The 21,228-nt window shown below is 37.1% G+C and overlaps 1 protein-coding gene across 1 annotated transcript in view; it reads left to right on the plus strand.

Annotated features, from left to right (window-relative positions):
* The window catches only part of cgnl1 (cingulin-like 1), a 102,655-nt gene that overhangs the window by 19,109 nt on the left and 62,318 nt on the right, over positions 1–21,228 (plus strand). Inside the window, 8 exon segments of the mRNA XM_028822808.2 lie at positions 7,426–9,043; positions 11,156–11,250; positions 14,245–14,350; positions 15,129–15,203; positions 15,205–15,231; positions 15,417–15,565; positions 17,258–17,399; positions 19,276–19,488. Coding sequence (XP_028678641.2) covers positions 7,451–9,043; positions 11,156–11,250; positions 14,245–14,350; positions 15,129–15,203; positions 15,205–15,231; positions 15,417–15,565; positions 17,258–17,399; positions 19,276–19,488 — 2,400 coding nt within the window. The 5' untranslated portion in view covers positions 7,426–7,450.

Consider the following 21,228-nt stretch of genomic DNA (forward strand, 5'->3'; position numbering starts at 1 on the left):
GAGTACATAGTAGTGAATGTTCAGAAACATTTTAATTTTTGCATTTAGCGCCATAACACATTGTGGTCTGTCTCAAGGTGGTGCACACAGTGCTATCTGTTAAAAGGCATACAGAGCGTGTCATTGTGTTTCTTTGATTCCCTTCTCTGCCTTGTTTATATTTTTGACATATACCTGTATGTGATTCAGTTTTTAATTTTTCTCAAGCAGAGCCTTCCCTAGTCAGCACCACCACAGTAATGTAATAAGCTGCAGTACAAGATAGCAAGGCGAATATAAAGTTACTAGCCATGTGCGCCCAACTACGTTGTGCGTGTTAAAGTTGTCTGTGAAGGGCTCCCTGTTTAAACGCGGCTGCCAGTCGTGAACTGGGCCTTTCGTCGCACAGCATTATGATTTTTTATAAGGGAAACAAAATTACAAAAGAAAACCCTTGGACATTGATTCGATAGGAACGGCCTACTCTGAATCACTGTCCGAATAGTAATTATGTGGTGGTGTAGGAGCATTTTTGCTTCTCTCTGTTCACAGTCCGTCTCGTTTTCACGACGCTGTCGTTTCCTCTCATGATCTCTTCTCAACCTTTCTCCAATCTCGCAGGTTGCTTTGTGGCAATCCAAAGAGTAAGGCAATATACACGGAGCAATGGTTATAAAAGGGGGACACACAGGTATCCAGGCTCTTTAAAGCATAAATAGGGATCACTTCACTGACATGTGAGCAAGCCAGGGTACAACTGTGAGACACGCAGCACTCGCCGGCTACAACGTAACAATAATCATTTCCGGAACGTGCTGTTACGTTGTCATTCATTTTACCCACTGTCTTTCTTTCATTCATATGTTACGTAGGCACATACCTTTTATCTTTGGCAATCTCATTCTCTAACCAGGCCTCAGGAGCTAACCAGCGTAACACTGTCCACCACCCCTTTCGTTATTCCGGCACGTTGTTGACATCCGTGAGTAACAACAACGTACTAAACTGGAAGGTGGTCTACGCATGCGTGGAATTCGTGGACAAACAAAGATCAAGATTCAAATGAAGATTATATATAAAGATTAGTTAATTTAAAGCACAACAATTTGTTTAGTTTGAAAGTCTGTGTTGTGAGGTGTGACTGGAGTACTACAGTCTTCAGTAGTATAAGCCTGGAGGAGATTCTTAATGCAATGCCTATGTTTTAGCTGTCTCTCTACTGCCATCTAGTGCTTCTTCTTCTGATTCATTCGCGGACAAACAAAGATCAAGATCCAAATGAAGATTATATATAGAGATAAGGATTTTTTTTAAGATGAATACAACTTAAATTCTTTAACCCAAGATGATTTAATTTAAAATAATCTGAAAGAATACAAATTGTGATGTGTCACCAAGTTTGGCTTAATATTTCTCAAAGGGGTCTTATTGGTGAGCCCCCAGAACTTCAAACAAACTAGTAAATTATTTGAGACCGCACCTGAGGGAGGGAGATGGACAAAAAAGATGACTCGGGGCTAAAGGTGGCCAGTGATTCTGACACTCACTCTCTTTTGGCATGCATACGTGGGAAGCCATTGTGGAGTGTGTACCATTCTGCTTTGGCAATGCTTAATATTTATTGTTGGGACGTGTTTGATTGAGGCGTTGAACAGGCCTAATCCTTCATTTTATTTCAGTTTGTGCATTGTTGTTGTTTATTTCTGTGGATATCTGATGCAGCGTGTTTATGGATGGAGCGTTTATATGTCACATGTTTCCTTTTCCTGTGAAAATTGAATGCTAGCCAGCCAGTCAGGCCTTGCAGATCTGTCTGAAGCATTCTCTGTTTAACTTCAGGTAGAACTAGCTATTGTCAGTGGGAACAATGAAATGAGAGCTATTGTGCAATCGGAAGCTTTTTTGTGTTGTGGTATGCTCAACTTGTCAGGTTGTCTTTGAAAATTTTGTTCAAGATGTAGATGATCAAAGTTGCTTTACTGGTTGCATATTTTTAACATAGTTTTGTATTTGAAAACTTGGTAATACTTTTAACTTTAACTGAACTCCTTGTGTAGTTGCAGTACATCATGGCCTACTTTGCTACATACCGCATCAATAAAAGAACTCCCTGTGATGTGTATTTGGCAGTTTGGACAGTCCGTACTCCTGACTAAGTTTTAATCCTGATTCTACTCACATGGCTTAAATATACAGTATGTGTTACTTCATGAGTAAAGTGCTTTAGGTAATCATGCAAACGCTTTATAAAATAGATTGGTTTATTTAGACAGTATGCTGCAGTAGATGTACAAAACTGGCCTGTAGCGGTGAATTTAGCACTTGTAAAACTCGCTCGTTTATCGTCAAAATTTATTAAAAATTTTAGCTTGTCTTGCAAAACACAAACCAAGTTACTCGCAATCCAAGGTTCCACTGTATAATAATCCATTGATATCCATTCTTTCTGTCATTTTTCATAGCTGTTACAAAGCAGGCATCTTGGCTTTTAGAGACGTATCCGGTCAATCAAAATGCTCTGTATTATAGGCTTGATTTTTGAAACAATGGGCTTGAATCCAAAACTGACTAACAGTTTCCTAATATGTGACTAATACCCATGCTTCCAAGTTCATTTTAAATATACGTAAGTAAACAGCTACTCTTACTAAGCAAGGAATTCATATGCAGATGGAAACAGATTGTAACCAGCACCTGCCAATACCATCACCAACCTAGGGTAAGCATCTCAAATCTTGTTTAAATTTGAGTGGATTTCACAGTTTCAGACATTCAGAAGTTAGTCATTGTATTAATTGTTGCTTTTGTCACAATCTGAATTACACTGGGATTCAGTGCTGGGTAATGAACTCACTGGCATGGTGGGCTTGTAGGTTGAAACTGATATGGGGCAATGCTGACTGGCTTCAGGGTTCATGATTATAGTAACTTAGCTGACCCCACAACCATATATGGGAATGAGCAGGTTTGGAAATTAAAGATATTTAGCTGATAATAGTATCCAAATAGATTCTTTGTCTTATCATTCTGTGTGGCACATGATTGCTGCTATAACTTTTTCCATTTTCCTTATGGGATGCGTACGTTTCTATCATTTACTATCAACTCTGTACAACACCTTGTGTGAGTTACTTTATGTGTCAGTGTGGAAATATAGAAATAATTCTTCTTTTTTTGGATAGATGGAGACTTACATACAGTAGGTAACCTGGGAGGTCAAAGTCCAACACAATAACCGCTAGATCATACGTACATGTTATCAAAATGTAGGCATGTGAGAAACTGACTCTTATAACTTTCATAATCTGCTATGCACATGGAAGGAACTGGGATATCACAAAAGAGGAAGTTACTGTGATTGATACTTTAGCCAGTAGCAGACATTTTTAAAAATGTTTTTTTTTTAACCTTAACTTCAGAAGTATATCTCAGTTTAGTAGTAGGCTGGTTTTTATATAGTTCCTTTTGTACTTTGAACAAGCAAAGAGCAATGCAAATTACATTACTGTAAAGTCAAGAGGTGTGTAATGATTAATCTGCAATATCAACAAATATAAATTGTTTCAATAAATTACTTCAATATTTGTGATGCAATACAAGATTCTAAGCTTCCCTAGCATTTTTCAATTTATATCTCTGCTTTATTGAATTAGCCAAAATAATATGTGGAACAATGAAGTTTATTTTGAATGTTTTGAAGTGGATTGGTTTGTACGCTTGCTGCTAATAACGATTCACTCACAAATTAGGACTGGATGGCACAGTGTTGCAGAGAGTATTATTTTGGACTCAAGAGCCTGGCTTTACTTCAGGCTGGACTGCTTGTTCTCCCCATCTTTCTCTACTTTTTCCAAGTGGGTCCAAGTTTCCCCCTGCAGTCCAGTGAGGGGCAGTCTGAGAAATCAGCAGCTGTAAAGTGGCCAAGAGTTAAGAGTGTCCAGTCAGGGCTGCTTCTCCTACAGAGACTTGCCAAGTAGCACATTGCCCTCTGTAAGGTGCAGTTTTATGGAGTATTAAAGGTCAGAAAAAAGAATGTTTAATACATTTTAAAGGTTAATACATTTACTAAACTATATTTGTAGAATGGACATGTTGTATAGTGCTTGTGTTCTTGAAAGCAGTCTTTCTAAATGAACGATTCCTACTTTTCGAACTGCTATTGTCATGATTCTATGGATTTGAGCACTGCCGAATGAATTTCTGTGCATATTTTGTACTTTTATTTTTCTTTTATGTTATTTATAATAATTATAACTTTGTTTATAGTGTTGTTGCACTCTGATTTTTTTTTTATTGGTCATCATTGTCCAGGTGTCGCTAAGTGGTTTTGATGCATAATCTCACTGACTGTTTGCTGTTTAAGATAGCAGACTGCTATTCGAATCATCCAAGTTTCTTTATTTCAAAAAAACAGTGTAAGCAGTGATCTAGTGAGCCAGGATTTTTTTGCATTTGCATTGTTTTCATCTTCTTTTGGGATGTGTACTGGGCTCCTCTTTTAACTTGGCTTCTTTGATCTTTTTGGTTTTGACCTTGGTCCGTTTTAACTTTGATTTTTTTTTCTTCTTATCTCCTGGTTCTTGTGAAACTCATTTTTCATTTGTGTCACTTGCGTTTTGGTGTCAGAAGAGTTTTATTTTGTCATGTTTGAGCCAGGTTATTTTCAATGCAGTTAATAGCTTAGTTTGGTTATTTTCTATTTTTGGTAATCCAACGGTTACAGAAAGAAAGGCAAAAAAATAAACAGTAACATTTTTGGTTACTATTAGGCTTTTTTAGCATTATTGGTGACATCATCTCAACAACATTTATGCAATGTTTGTTTCACACAGGTGTATTCTTTTTATGTTCAATATTGTTTTTAATTATGGAGCCTATCGCCAGCCATGTATTTGCCAGCATTGCAATACGAGACATCATCACAGAGTTCTTATTTAATGTGACAGCATAGTTATCCGAACATCCTATCTTTGGATCTCTTTATTTGGGGAAACAAACTTTAGTAGTGTAGTGAGGTGTAAACCAAAGCAAAGTAATGTTAGGATTCTTGGTAAGAAACTGATTTTTAAACAGTGATTTGGCTTTAGTGACTTTGGTTTGCCAATTAGTTTATTCCAAGGCCATCAAGCAGTTAAAATTTTGAATCACTATCTGCTGAAAAATGTCACTCAATTATTCTCGATTAGCTGTGTGTTTACCCAAATAATTCAGGAAAGTTCAGTAGCCCCCTTCTACAGAGGAGGGGACACTGGCGCACACATGCTGCTGCTGTTCCTCCCTGTTACCAACATTTTCCTTAAGTGCCTTGAGCATGGGAAAGGCACTATATAAATAAAATGTATTATTATTATTATTGTTAATATTACAGCTGAACAAAACAGAGGGAGACTCTGATGTTGCATGTTTTACCCACCACAACAGAAAGAAAGAAAAGGACCGAAATTGTGGTTAAAGTTGCTGTACTGTAAATTCTTTGCACAGACAGTGGCTCTGTCATAGAACACATTATTAGTTGTCAGAGAAAAGGGTGAGCTCTCAATCCTCTGAAAATGTCACAAAGTTACATAATTTGATGTACCTTGCTAGTTGTGTACAATGACATCCTCGGATGGCAAGATCAGAAATGCCAGTTGTCATGTTTGACATCCCATCTGACTAGAGGTCATGTAATGTGAAATGGGCTTAACTTGGTGTTGATGGGTTGATTCTTTCCTGGCCAGTTAGACTATTTGTTCATTTTCAACCCTTTTTTTTCCTGAATAAAAATACTTAAAGCAATGCTAAGTTTCAATTCAAAATTAGTCAATTTGCATAAAGGAATGCCTCTTTTGCTGACCATATAATATTACATATGTCAGTGCTTGCAAATTACTCATGCAGTTGGAGAAAGTTGATTTTTCTGAGTGGCAGTGGATTTTGAAATGTTAGGCTGGTTTGTGAACCATCTGGAAAGCCTGAACTAACTGCAGTAATAGCAAGAGACATTTCTATCAGCCCAGCTATTTTTTGTCACTGATAGAACAAAGATGTATAAATATTGCAATGTACAGGTTAAATGTGGCAAATGAGCATGTTACTGTATAGCCTAAATAGAAAGTCACTGTTCTGCAAGTTTAAACTAAATAATATGTTTTATTTCTATTTAAAGGCATTTGAGGTTCAAGTCATTATTCTAAATCATTTCCCACAGTAACCTGCTCTTGTAGCAGGGGTATCTGGGTTTATGAGCAAATGCAGACACAGCCACACAATGAGGTAGGAGTTGATGTTCTTGGTTACATTTTGCAGCTGAGTAAGACAGGTCTGTCATCGTGCACAGTGGTGTCAGAAATATAGTTGCTGCTGCCACATTCATTTGCCGGAATCCCACTCCCTTCTAAGGAGTGCTCGCTCTGAGTAATTCACAGGAATTTTCAGTATTCAGGACAAAACACCAAATGCTATGGAAAATGGAAAAATTACTTCTAAATTGTTTTTAAATAGAGTTCATTTGTTAGATATAAAATGCAAATACAAATGAGCTGGTAAATGCCTGTCGCTTGCTTATCTTTTCATACAGGGACATTATCATAATAGTCCCTAACATTGTTGAAAGACAGAAATCTAAAACAATTCTAATGAAGAACCCACAAGGGATTGCGTCACCCAACCAGCTCTACAAAATCAGGAGTGAAATGATTAGTTTTTGTGAGAAATGCCTCAAAACAAGTGAGAACAAATGCAATGTGGAAAAACATGTAAATTCCTCCTAAATGCAAATTAAGTTATAAAAATAATTTGAACCAAACCGAGTCTATTTGCTGACATTAGGCAGATGTTCTGACAGTTTAGCAAAATTCCTTGCTGTTTCATTTTTTCAACATGGTGTCACCGTCTTTACATGTGACTGTGTGATAAATGACAGAGAAGTCAATTGGAAGCTACGGTGCAACTTCTGACATGATATATTGTCCAACCCGCTATATCCTAACACAGGGTCACGGGGGTCTGCTGGAGCCAATCCCAGCCAACACAGGGCGCAAGAGAGGAACAAATCCCCGGGCAGGGCACACACATACACACACACACCAAGCACACACACTAGGGACAATTTAGGATCGCCAATGCACCTAACCTGCATGTCTTTGGACTGTAGGAGGAAACCGGAGCACCTGGTGGAAACCCACGCAGAAATGAGGAGAACATGCAAACTCCATGCAGGGAGGACGCGGGAATCGAACCCAGGTCTCCTTACTGCGAGGCAGCAGCAAGAAACATTCAAAATGGAGCAACAGCATGTTCAAATGGTTGCTGAAGCTTATACTAGGCAGAATCTGCAAAAGTGATGAAAAAGTTTGTCCTTTAGTCAAAAACATAGTTTTATTTTTACAGTAGGCTGTTTGTATTTTTAAATGTGTTGAGGGTTTCATTGTTTCAACTGCTAATGGGATTTTTGTTTCTTTTCAGTTGTGGGCTTTGTCTGGACTCTACAATGGACTCTTATAAGTTAGCTGGTGATCCCAGCAGTCAGTTGAGACAGGATTACCTGCCATATGAACATTCCGGAAGACTAACCAATAAACCTGGAAGTTATGGAGTCAGCATTCGGGTGCAGGGAATAGACGGTCACCCTTATGTTGTGCTAAATAACCGAGACAGGCAATTTCAAACGTTTGAGACAGCTGCTGAAAATGGCTATTCTGATTCATCTAGAGATGTACACAGAACACTTTCAAGTAAAAGTAATGAGTATGATTCTATGAAAAATACAACAAATGGAGAAGTGCCACATTCAGAAGTCCCACATTTGGAATACAAGTCCCAAAAACATATGCTATTGAGTGGTTCACAGAATGGCAGTACAGAGTTCAAACAGTCCTCTAGAAAAACGGCCACTTTGCTTAATTTCCAACGACACCCTGAACTTTTAAAGCCCTATGATCCTGAGAAGAATACTTTAAACTTGGGTGGATTTCCAACAGTTCCTGCACAAGTTTCAGTTACTTCTGATAAAGAAAACAAGGAAAACAAGCAGTGGGATACTTTGCCCAAAACTTCTTCCTCACTTAAATTTCACCATAGGCCTTCTGTAGAATCTGAAAACCTTAAACAAAGTAAAAATGGACCAGTTACTACTGCACCGTCAGTATTCCAATTTGAACCACCTATAAAACTTCACAATTCTGCTAATAATTCAGGTAACTCTTTAAAACTTGTTAGTGGATCTTCTAGTGTTGTGAGTAGTGCCAATTCCAGTTTGGAGCACAAAAAAACAAGACCAGATGTTCTTCCTCTGCGTAGACAAGAGTCAAGTGGACCAGTATTGGACGCCTCAAGGTCAAGAAGATCTTCAGCTTCATCTACAACACCAACTTCAATCTGCTCTTCCAACAAATTTGGTCTAGAAGATCAAGATGATGCTCTTTGTGCTGAAAATGTAAATAGGCATGAGAATAGAAGGTATATACCTTTTCTACCAGGGACAGGACGTGACATTGACACTGGATCGATCCCAGCAGTAGATGAATTAATAGATAAATTTGATGGAAAAGATAGCCCACAAAGAAGGGGTCGGTCAGGACGCAGAAACAGGATCAATCCAGAAGATCGCAAGAGGTCTAGAAGTGTGGATAGTGCATTTCCTTTTGGCCTTCAGGGTGAATCTGAATATTTGGATGAGTTTAGCAGAAGCCAAGGCAGGTCAACTGAACACTTGCTTCGCCCATCCCAGTTACGGCAGCAAAATTCATCCATGAGATCAGACACTGTTACTGATGGAGTGAGAGCCAACAGGCTGTCCTATATGGCCAAATACACTTCCACCACTGCAACTTCTAAAAGCCAAGAAGAACCAAACTACCAAGATCCAATGCGAAAGCTTCAGGATAAAAGTGGCGCTGACAAGAGTGCAGCGTACAATGTTAGCAGAAGTGTTTTAAACAGAAATTCTGCTTTACCTTATGGCTTTAAGGGAGCTGAAGAAAAGAGTGTGCGGTCAGTGAAAGTGCTGTCCACAAACACTGCACAACCTTCTACTACTAACAGGAACTTGACCAAGGCTACAGCTTCAGAGCAGGATGTTCAGGTATGTATTACAAATTAAATTATGAGGGTAATAATTCTTTGCATTTATATAGTAATAATAATTCTTTGCATTTATATAGCGCTTTTCTCATTATTCAAAGCACTCAGCAATTGCAAGTTAAGGGTCTTGCTCAAGGGCCCAACAGAGCAGAGTCCCTGTTGGCATTTACGGGATTTGAACCGGCAACCTTCTGATTGCCAGTGCAGATGCCTATCCTCCGAGCCACCACTACTTTCAGGGTAAACTGAAAGTATACAATAAAAATGTGACTGCATTGTTTTGAATATAAACACACCACAGCATTCTGTAAATAGTTTGAATTGTTTCCTTATTTTGTAATATATTAGCCTGTCAGTGATGCTTGTACTTTTTTTGTTAGTAATATGAATTAAATTACTTTTAGATAAAGTTTGACAGGTGCACCTGGCAGCAATATTTTCTACCCTTAGTATTTTTAGCGTATATACCTTACTTAACTTTTTCCCCCAGCATGAAAGGGGAAGTTTTCATGTTTTATCACATACAGCTCATTTTAGTACTTACAAGGACTATGTGTCAGTGTCACACACCCTTTGAATCTTTGGCTTGAATAAAACAGTATTAACCTTATTCTACCTCTCTACTACCTGTTCCACATAAACCTTTCTTACACTGCTGCATCCTCAGTGTGACTTCAGCTGCAGTTTTGGCACATTTTGTTTAATACCAAATATTTCAGTAGTACAAACTATTACTTCATTTTGTTTTGTTTAATGAACATCAAAACATCTGTTTGTGAGCAATACACGATTATGTGAAGGTGATGAGCCTGTTGTATTGCACTTTGACGATCTTCTTCTTATTTGCTATCTTAATGAGCAACAGTAAAAATGCTGGTTTGTCTTACCCTTCATAAATATGAAAGAAAATGGCTGAAGCAGATCAGGTCATCCTCTGTTGGCTAGAAATGTCTTTTAAGATGGCAAAAATGCTTTTCAGGAAGGTATTGCCATTTATTATTATTTGCAAAGTAAATTGATGACATTGTTGTGTATTCAAAGTTAGCGCAAACCCCACAATATTTTGAAAAGCTGTCCTTATCCTAAAGTGATAAACAGGAAAGAAGACCATCTGCTGTTTAGTGCATAGTCTTTTAAATTCATCTTGTATTCTGATAACAAAATATCATAACAAGTACTGCTATTAAAATATTTCCTTTTATCACCATTGAAACTTGTAACAGACACATTTGTAAAATTGAAAAAGAAAGGAGTCATAAGTAGTGAAACGTTCAGACACAGGAGTTTGGTAAGTAGAGGAAGGACGCGCTAAAATGTACTGTAATGCTGCATTCCATTTGAAGTGAGAAGTTGGAATTTATGAGTTACCAGTTGGATTTTTCAACTGAAACGCACACTTAAGTTGGATTTTGAACTCGGAAACTCAGTAATGGTCTGTCAAGCCCAAGTTTGTCTGACTTCAGATCATGGCATCAATCCAAACTGGCGATTTATGAAGCAAACTTTAGTGAAAGCTGTAGTATTATACTGTTTATTAGTGCTTTTGTCTGTTTGTGTTTCATTAAATCAGTCGTACACACAGTACTGCCCTACTTCTATCTGTGGACATGTCGTACGGTGTTTCAATATGCAAAAATACAACATGTTGCATTGTTATCAACTGCTATTTATTCTGATGGAGCAAGCCTAGACGCATTCATATTGATTTTCCGAATGTTTAACTAGAACATGGTCAACTCGGGTGTGACTTTCGAGGTAAATGGAATGCAGCCTAACACTTTTTATGTAGATGTGTGCATGAATGTGTTCTGCAGTAGTCTTTTACAGGATAACTTTGGCAAGGATAGATTACATTCCAATGCTCCAGCTGTAGAAATAAGGAAACAAATGTGTTATTTAATACACTACTTTGAGCTTGTAAATAAATATAAACACAAGCTAATGCCGGGCCTCACAGCCACTGACTGCATCCATCTATTCCCCACTATGTTGATGTGTGTTGAAACAGTCCACTATCTGATGTGTGGTTGTGTATGTGAGATGTTTATTGTATACTGTTTTGATTGTGTTCTAGTGATAATTTTCTATTTTCATTTTTTTCCAATGTACATAGGCATGTCCAGATCTTTTAAAAGGTCAGCAAGACCTCGCACAGCAGACAAATGAGGAGACTGCAAAACAGATCCTATTTAATTACCTTAAAGATGGGTTAGTATGAAAGTAAAAATAAGAATAAACATTTGCTTCAGTATGATTTACTAGGCGATCATGAGTGAATATGGATATTTTGGAATTATTATTAAAAACTGAAACTTTTGGGGATATGTGTGGATGTTATGTAGAGTATTTATGGAGCAGGATGCCTTATTGCATATTTTTTAAAGGATATTAGCTTGGTGTAGATATTCTAACCAGTAGCTGTTTAGCTGACTTAACCCTTGCACAGGGCAATAGGCATTAAGTGTATCTTGAATTAACTGGGGGCGGCATGGTGGCGCAGTGGTAGCTCGCAGTTAGGAGACCTGGGTTCACTTCCCGGGTCCTCCCTGCGTGGAGTTTGCATGTTCTCACCGTGTCTGCGTGGGTTTCCTCCGGGCGCTCCAGTTTCCTCCCACAGTCCAAAGACATGCAGGTTAGGTGCATTGGTGATCCTAAATTGTCCCTAGTGTGTATGCTTGGTGTGTGTGTATGTGTGTGTGCCCTGCGGTGGGCTGGCACCCTGCCCGGGGATTTGTTCCTGTCTTGCGCCCTGTGTTGGTTGGGATTGGCTCCAGCAGACCCCCGTGACCCTGTGTTCGGATTCAGCGGGTTGGAAAATAAATGAATGGATGAATGAACTGGCAGCCTGAGAAACGTATTGTAAAGCTGTTAAAATATTTTTATGTAAATGAACAAAGAAAAGCATCATGACATGAGTTTTAATAGAGACAATCAATATGCAAAATATTTTAATAGGCTTCACAGAGTACAGAAATGATTTGGTGTTCATTTGGTGCAGAATGGGTTTTAAAGCTATTCGTTTTTTATGTTTCTAATGAAGCTGTGATTACTCTAATAAGCAGAGCCAGAAAAGTAGAATGCCTAAAATATGATCTGTTTATAATAAGTTGTATCTAAGGAGAAATACAGCTGATCACTTAATATTTCAACGTCTCATTTATTTATCATGCCAGATTCAAAGGAATATTACACCCAAAAATAACATTTTTTTTAAATGTTACTTTTTTAAAATCATGTTTTCATGCATAATGGAGATAACAAAGTTCCTAATATAATAGGTATCTATGGGGGCCAATGCTGGACAACAGCAAGTGATACCAAAAAGTACATGAAAACATCTTACGTTTCTTGTGTCGCATAATCCACATCAAGTCATCCAGTCATGTGCTGAAACTACTAAGCACCTGTTTTTTTACTAAAATATTGTTAAATAAACAACTTCTGGGAAACCCACTCTTGTGAATGCAAATAGATTGTACTCAGATGCCCCCAAGTATTTGAAAGGAAGACCCACCTCTCAGCTGCATTTATTGGTCAGGAGTCTAGCCTAATAACAGCATATTCATTGGTTAACATTGTGCTTCACATGATATCAACAAAAAGCATACAATGGGAGACATGTTAAATGTCAATTCACCTGTTTAGTTTCACAGAGTGCTGCTAAAGAATTTCAAGGTACTCCGGTTGTGTCTAACAGCTATTAATATAAATGTAGTGATGGGAGATGGGTCTACAGTTCAAATGTTCATTCATGCCTAAGCGTGTTCCATTTTCTATAATGAGAGTATTTTCCGGAGATGGTATATTTCACCATATTTAAACAATAATACAGATACATGGGATAAGTAAAGTATAAAAAATATAATTCTTGGGTGGAGTACTCCTTGAAATTGTTCCGGTCTCCTGCTTAAGTTCATACTCTTGTACCTCCCTACGTACTTTAAATAATATTTCTTGCACACATGGTGCTGTCACCTACTGGGTGGCCATAAATATTTAGGCAGGATAAATAAAGTGGCCTTATAGTGCCAAAGTAAAAGCTGTAGTTGCTTGTTTTTGATGGTGAAATTAAGCTTACTGTCAGTCAGTCATTGTCCAACCCGCTATATCCTAACACAGGGTCACGGGGGTCTGCTGGAACCAATCCCAGCCAACACAGGGCACAAGGCAGGAAACAAACCCCGGGCAGGGCGCCAGCCCACTGCAGGACACACGCCAAGCACACACTAGGGACAATTTAGGATCGCCAATGCACCTAACCTGCATGTCTTTGGACTGTGGGAGGAAAACACGGGGAGAACATGTAAACTCCATGCAGGGAGGACCCAGGATGCAAACCCAGGTCTCCTTACTGTGAGGCAGCAGTGCTAATTTTGGACACAATATACAACCTTTGTGTTTGTGTGTGTGTAAATTTTACTTACAGTAATGAATATTTAAACATGTGTCTTTAAAATGTTACAGATAGTTATGCAGTAAATTTAAAATATTGTTTCAGTAAAGAAAACCGTGTCCGGCCGTTCTACTGTTATGACAAAAGTGAGTGGAGACGTGACAGCGAAGCGCGCCTGTGTTTTGTTTGAAGCTGTAATATGATATACTAAATGGTGTCTGGAAGTCTGGTAAATTGCAAAAGCGTTATGCCCTCTGTCATTATTTAACTTGTGGTTTTTGGAGTAAATAGCATTTTTGGCAGCTAATAGTCTTATGCTAAATCCAAACACAAATATATTTCTGATCTGCCTGAACATGGCAATCAGCAAATATTGTCTGAAAGATAATTTACATTATATTATAATTATAGTTTGTAGGTATGCTGTGAGTCAAGTGTTGTAAAGAGGCCTATTTCAAAGAAAACTGTGCTTCAATTACAGACTTTTTTTACTTGATGTAACATATTGTTCTGTTTGACTGTTTGTACACAAATACAAGTACGGATATTTCTTTGTTTAATGGTATACCACTTGATAACTTAATGAAGTGAAAATCGATGAGATACTTGAGCCTGAAAGTTGACTAATAAAACTAGCAGCTGTTGGACTCGTCACTGAGTGGGAGCTGTGAGGTACACATGATGAATTGTAAGTTTGAGGTTTTGAATGATGCATTATTTTTTTTTCTCATTCCTGTGAAGACTACCACTTGAAGCCTTAAACATGAACAATACATTTAGAGGATATTAATTATTACCTTTCATTTTAGGAGTAATGATAATGATGATGCTACCAAGAAGAAAGTGAACTTGGTTTTTGAGAAAATCCAGACCTTAAAATCCAGAGCTGCTGGAAGCATGCAGACTGACAACAAAGTAAAGAAGCATTCTTATTTTTAATTGGGTTGAAATTAATTTAATAAAGTAGTGGAGTGTTTTTATAATCAAGCACAAAATATATGATGGAGCTGATAGTGCAAGTTGTAAGTGACTAGGGAAAACACTGATTTTTTTTTTTTACCAATTTATTCAGTTTTGGTACAGATTGCTAAATCAGTAGAGTAGTCTGATCAAGTTAGAGAATAGATAAGGAGGCATCTATAAAGAGAAGCTCCTCAATCAAAGAGAACAGTTCAAGATGACCATTGGTCTGGCACTAAATCTGTATCATTGCTCATAATTGTTATGTAGTATTGGGTTGTACAGTATTTAAATTAAAATGTAAGTTATACAACTAATAACATGAAGGATTTAAATGTGTCTGTGCATTCAACAGGAAATATTTGCTAGAAACACCTTTATACTCTATATCATTATAAGTCATAATCAAGATCTCTGTCCTCGGCCCATATCTATCTGTAGCCAGCATTTTGTGCCGAGCTAAACCAGGCAGCATTTTGTTATACCCTGTTAGATATGGAACAGTGAGAAAGCCGTGGCTTCAACAGAACAGATCTGTTGTAAGACTAGTTAGTTAAGTTTATAATTAAAGGAAAAAAAACAAAATTATAACTTTGTAAATAGAGTTAAGAATGGAGACATTGTGAAAAGCATAATTTGTGCCACTGACCATTAACCTTCCAGATGATTTACAAGAAGCAGTATTAATGTCCACTTTATGTAAAGGTCATAGTTTGTTACTTTTTATTGACAGACTTTAGAGTCCCCATCAGAGTTGAAGGCACTGCAGGAGCAGAAGAGTGAGCTTGAGAAGACTGTGGTAGAATTGAGAAAAAAAACTGGAACAAGAAGCTAAGGTAGGGGAGCTCTGAAATGTCTGTTTGTAATTTATCTTTTAAAACTGTTTCTATTCTAATCAGTCTTTGAATAAAATGTTAAATGGAAAAAAATGAAATTTGCTCTTTAGCAGCTTTCTATTATACCATGAAGTAATGAATGCCTGAGGCGTCCACACACGTAACACTCTTGTGTTATCATTTAGAATCACCAGACCACTTTAGAAGCAAAGAAGCGAGAAAAGGCAAACAAGACTGATTTACAAAAGAGTTTAGAGGAGAGTCTAGAGGAAAGCAACCGCCTCCGAGAACAGCTAGCCAAAACAGAGAAGGACTTGCGGACAACTGTGGAGGAGTAAGTAGTGAGATGTTGCCAAAGTTTGTAATGATGAAAACAGTTTCTTCTTGGCATTGATTGCAAGAAAACACTTCCTTAACCTGCCTTGACTTCAGTACTCTGTGTTAGCAGAGTGTTATGCATTTTATCAAATATATTTGAGTCCTAGGGTCTCCAGGCAAGAGTAATGTGCACTCTGTTCTTGTAATTCTTAGACTTTCCTCTGCCCAAAATTATATGATGCTGGGACAAAATTAAATGTATTATCTGACTGGGACAAACTTCAGCACCAGTATTTTGCCAAGGGTCACAATGTTAAACTGGGACAATTACTACCCCAGTGCAGCTCCAGGATTTCATTATTGTTTTTATGAAGCATTTTGTGGAATTGTTTTTTATAGGCTGCATTGTTGTTGGTTGAAGTCAAACATGTGAAAAAGTAGAACGGTGTGATGATTTCATTTTTCATTAGAAGTGTTTTTTATGTCTTCTGTGCAACCTACCAGGTTTTGAATGCCAGTGTATGAAACATGACACTTTATAATGAAAATAAATGTTTAAGTATCTTAACCCAGCTAACGCTAGTTCTACCAAAGATAAACTGGTGTCAACAAGTTCAGACAGCATTTGTGCCAGTCAGGTCAGTACTCAAACCAATAAAGAGCAAGTCCCATGTTAAAAAAATAGTTTATATATCCAGCAAGCAAGCAGAACAGTTGGTCTAAGTGAAACTTTGCAAAACTAAATGAATTCAGGCTGAGAGAGGTTCCCAAACTTTTTCATATGACTGTATATTGCCATTGGCTTAGAGAGAGTATAAAGTTTTACATATTTGGCCTCTCTGAGTTTTATATTTATATTCCCCTTTTGCAGGGTTAATCCTAACCAATTAAAATTAAGAGCACCTAACAGAGAATAGACAATTAAAAATACAATATCCATCAGCACAATATGCATCAGATTACTTTAATATTTAAAAGATTTCCTATCTTTTATTTTGCATGCTTGCCTAATGAAATGAATTCTAGAATAACAGTATTTTGAAAATAACAAGATTAAATAAAACAGTGATTTTACAAGAATTCCTAAAACATTATAGGGCGCTTTTGTTCATTGCTTGCCATTTCCTGTTCCTCATTACTCTTTGGTTATACTGATGGTTGCACAACACCATTTATATGAAAATTGTTCCTAAAGTTGTATAACTTGATTACCATTATTATTTTAAACAGCTGAAACACAAGGGGAATATAAAGCTTATTTTCTGCCCTTAGTCAAACTAACTACTAACAAATTTATTTAAGAATAAGAACTGATCAACTGTTATCATTAAATATTTTGTTTGATTTTTTTTTTTATGATACTTTGACTAAACATATCCCATTATCATTAATTAATTTACTGCTGCTGAATCCAGTGTTGGAGTTGTGAGTGGGGAGGAACCCAGAAGAATTTGGCACAAAGCAGGAGCAATCCTTTGATGGAGCACCAGCCCATCACAGGGCACAACCATGCACATACTGTGCCCACATTCCTTACAGCTGCCACTTTAGTTAACCTGAACAAATCTGTGATTGTACCGCTTTGCTTCTCATTGCCTATTGTTTAAAATATTTTAAACAAACATCTATGATGAATAATTTAATAATATTAAGATATACCCTGTAATTTTTTTAAAATATGCAAGTACTGTGACTGCATTTTATTTAGACTGTTCCAGGTGAAGATGGAAAGAGAGCAGTGCCAGACAGAAGTTCGAGACCTTCAGGATCAGCTGTCAGAAATGCATGATGAGCTGGATGCTTCAAAACAAGCCAGATCTGACAGTGAAGAAAAACAGGTTCTTATGAAGGTGAAGTTTCCTTGTAATAGTTGGCTTTGTCTAGTCTTCTGCAGATTGCTGTTTAAAGTCAAAACATGTTTCAGGGAGTTATAAAATGTAATTTTTCTAATGTTATGGGCTTTGAGGGTGCAGGAAGGATTGAGCGTTATTTGCAATTTTGAAAGAAAGTTTTCATGTTGTTTTCTCTTACGTATATTATGATGTGGGTGAAACATTTGTTAGTGCTGCTGTCAAAAACCTGCAGAGACATGGGTCAAGGCACAGCCTTTGAGCTCTTTGCATGTTCTCAATGTGTTTATGTGTAGTGGCAACATGCATGATGACAACTTTGTTTAACTTTTGCAGTTTCCCAAGCTGGTCTATCTATGGTGCAAATGATTTATGGAATATTGCTGTTAGTGCATTGTGATTTAGTGCCCATCAGTATTAACATTGGGATCTATAAATTCTGTGGTGGGCTGGCGCCCTGCCCGGGGTTTGTTTCCTGCCTTGCGCCCTGTGTTTGCTGGGATTGGCTCCAGCAGACCCCCGTGACCCTGTGTTGGATAATGGATGGATGGATGGATCTATAAATTTTATAATTGCTGTAACTGAAAAATCACTGAAAAAATATACCAAAGACTTTTCTAGCCGCTTGCTGTTTGTAAGGGAAGCCTCACCTTCCAGGGAGTGTATCGTCATGGTTAATGTCTGACAGGTCTGTGGATTTTCATTCATTATCACGAGTCCTGCTTAGCATTGCTTAGCCATCAGATTTGGCCAATTTGACCGTTAGTTTCTTTAATGTTTAAGCACACTTCTTATACTATCTTATTATCTTTTTATAAGTCGTCTTTATTAACCCCTGCAACTTTCTTCAGGACTGAGTGGGTTAGAAAATGACATATTGGCTGTGTAATATTATGTTTTTGCCTACTTAACATCTTGACTATTATGATATTTTAAAATGTATGCAAGTGTCTATCTAAATTACAATCAGTTGGTATGTATTTTATGTTTAAAGGTCTTAGCTATACACTAGCTGCCCGCCATGCCTTTTTTAATGCAGAATACTGGGTCTCCCCATAGGCTATGGACAAATCATTCAGGAAGAACTGACATTCAGTTTAATTGCCTTTGGAAAATTGTAACAACTAGATTATTGAAAACTAGTGTTGAATTCATCTCTACTCGTTCATTGAACGTTACATGTTAGTTAGTCCCCAGATCTCCAAGGTTCTTTGACTAACAACCCAACTATGTGTTTTTGTCTGGATTTGTACATGGGTCACATTTAGCATAGCTTTTTTGACAACTGTCCAAATGAACATTGTTCCTGAAAGATGGTGGATCAATGAAGACTTGTTTATGAAGCAGACGTTGGTATATTGTTATAAATCAGACATATGATGCGATTTAGAAGTCAGATAACAAAAATGATTTATTGAGAGGTTGTTAACAGATGAGCATTGAGATGACCAGTAATATCTCTGTGCATGAGCTCTTCAAGGTCATTGAATATATGGAAAAATATTGAACATAAATCTATAGATTTATTGCCGAGTAGCAACCAAAATGCAGATGCTTGGTCTGTTTTCCTGTTGCTGATCTGTTAACAGGAATTCATTGTTTTCTTTATTCATCTGTATGCAATTCATGTGTTCCTCAGAGTGAAGTTCATTGTTTTTTTCATGGCAGATGCGTTAAACATCTTTCAGTAAAGAAGTCTCGGTCTCAATATTTCTGCCACTAGCAAACTATCCCCTGTCATCTTTACAATTTTAAGCTTCAATTTATTTTTAACTCTTCCTTATATACAGTACAATATACACACATTCTGTGATAGTGTGTCTAATAGTGGGTATTTAACCATGTACTGTATATATGTTAAAATTGTATTTTTTAGAGTCTACTGCAAATGAAGCAAGAGTTAGAGGATGTCGTTTTTGTAAAAGAGGAACAAGAAGAGATGCTGAGAAAACGAGAACGTGAATTAACAGCTCTAAAAGGGGCATTGAAAGAAGAAGTATCCTGCCATGACAAGGAAATAGATCGTTTGAAGGAGCAACATGACATGGAGATGAGAAAACTAAAAGTAAACCTTGATGAAGCAACCCAGGTAACAAATGACAAGTGTGTTGTAGTGTTTACATGAACTAAATTAAAACCAGTCAAGCCAGGGCTCAGTCCTTCTGAGGTTAGGGAATATTATGTTTATTATAATGTATTTTTACGATTATGATTTAATTTCAGGAAACTGATACAAAAGACTATTGTTGTTTGTTGACATACTGAAGGGGACAAGATAAAATAATCTGACTAATGATCAGTATCTTTTAATTCTATTTACTTTATTTAAGGTGAAGTTTTCATAAAATGTTGTTATAAACATATGCACTATGCTGTTGTTGTGAATAGCATGCTTGGCATTGATGCATTCTAAGAACAAATGAGATAGCAGCTTTCATCAGACCAACTGAGAAGTGCAGAAAGAATGGTACTTTCTTTGTAATTTAAAGTTAAAAGCAATATCTTCCTTCCAGTGGTAGTAAACACCATATTATGAAGTGCTTAACTTCTTTCAGTAATTCACCAGGTTATTAATGAAAATGAGGAAGTTGAGAAAAAAAAAATTTTATTTGTCAGGCCATAATACAGTATTTTTTTATTTTTATATTCCAGACAAAAATGCAGATAACCACCATGTACTGATACTACATGAAAGGCAGTATACAGCTTTATTGATTGAGATTAATAAAACAGGGAGATTCTTCTCTGTGCTAGGCGTAGCCTGAAGTTGATCATTTTAAAGGTCACTTAGAAGTACAGTAGATAATTGCGCCTCAGATAGAATCTTTGCATACTTATAAATGCCACTCGTTTCAGACATTTCCTTTTTTTTTATTATGTTTATTTGCTTAGGCACATTTTATCTTTTAAAAACCACACAACCAGACAAAGATATGGGTTATTTAGGAAAAGTGCTGAAAGCCCCATGTGCTCTGTTTGACACCTGTGTACCATCCTAAATTGTTGTTGTGTTTAAAAATCTGAATTTGATGAGGTTTTTCTTTTCAGGCATCTCCTTTTCCAAAGTTTTAAACAACATCCTGTCTGTTGCTTGGCATGGTGTATCCTCTCCATGAAGTAATTTCCTTTATGTGTCCTATTCTTGTAGGTCATAATCTACAGGTTGTCTTCTCTTCAGAAATTCAGCTTCCTGATGACTTTTTTGCATGCTGGCGTTTCTGTTTCCTCTTAAATAGTAACAGCTTCTTCCACTGAAATTGTTTTTGGGGTTTTGTTTTTTTCTTGTCAGACATCATTAAAGGGATTTCCTCCTTTAGCCATAACCATGTGTTTTAGTGCTAGGTGTACTTTATTGAATGTTTTGATGTCAGCTGTACATGAATGAAAGAACACCACCATGTAACCTGTGTTTAAAAAAATAAGTAGAGGTATTCGATTTATGTACTGCTATGCAGTAATGGTGCTCCCTTGAAGCACTACACTGTATACCCTAAAAAACTTCTTTGGATTTTTTTTTTATTTTGTTCAATCACACAAGGAGAGACATAGGGCAATGAATAACTTGACCACAAACCCTTATTTCCCCCCACGTATTATTATCATTATACAGTGATATCCTGACTAATGGATGGCCTCTAGCCTTCTTTTGGACCCAAAATGTTCAAAATAAACAGAATAATCCAGCATGGTAGTCACACACTGCTTATGTCACTTAACCCTTTGCTAGTATTCACAGAAAAGAACAACCATGACTGATCCTTGCCCTATCCCTACAACACTCATCCCTTTTCCTATCTCTCTATAATATCACCTCCTTTGAAGCCATGAC

The sequence above is a fragment of the Erpetoichthys calabaricus genome, chromosome 17 (genome assembly GCF_900747795.2).
Source record: "Erpetoichthys calabaricus chromosome 17, fErpCal1.3, whole genome shotgun sequence".
Taxonomy (NCBI): domain Eukaryota; kingdom Metazoa; phylum Chordata; class Cladistia; order Polypteriformes; family Polypteridae; genus Erpetoichthys; species Erpetoichthys calabaricus.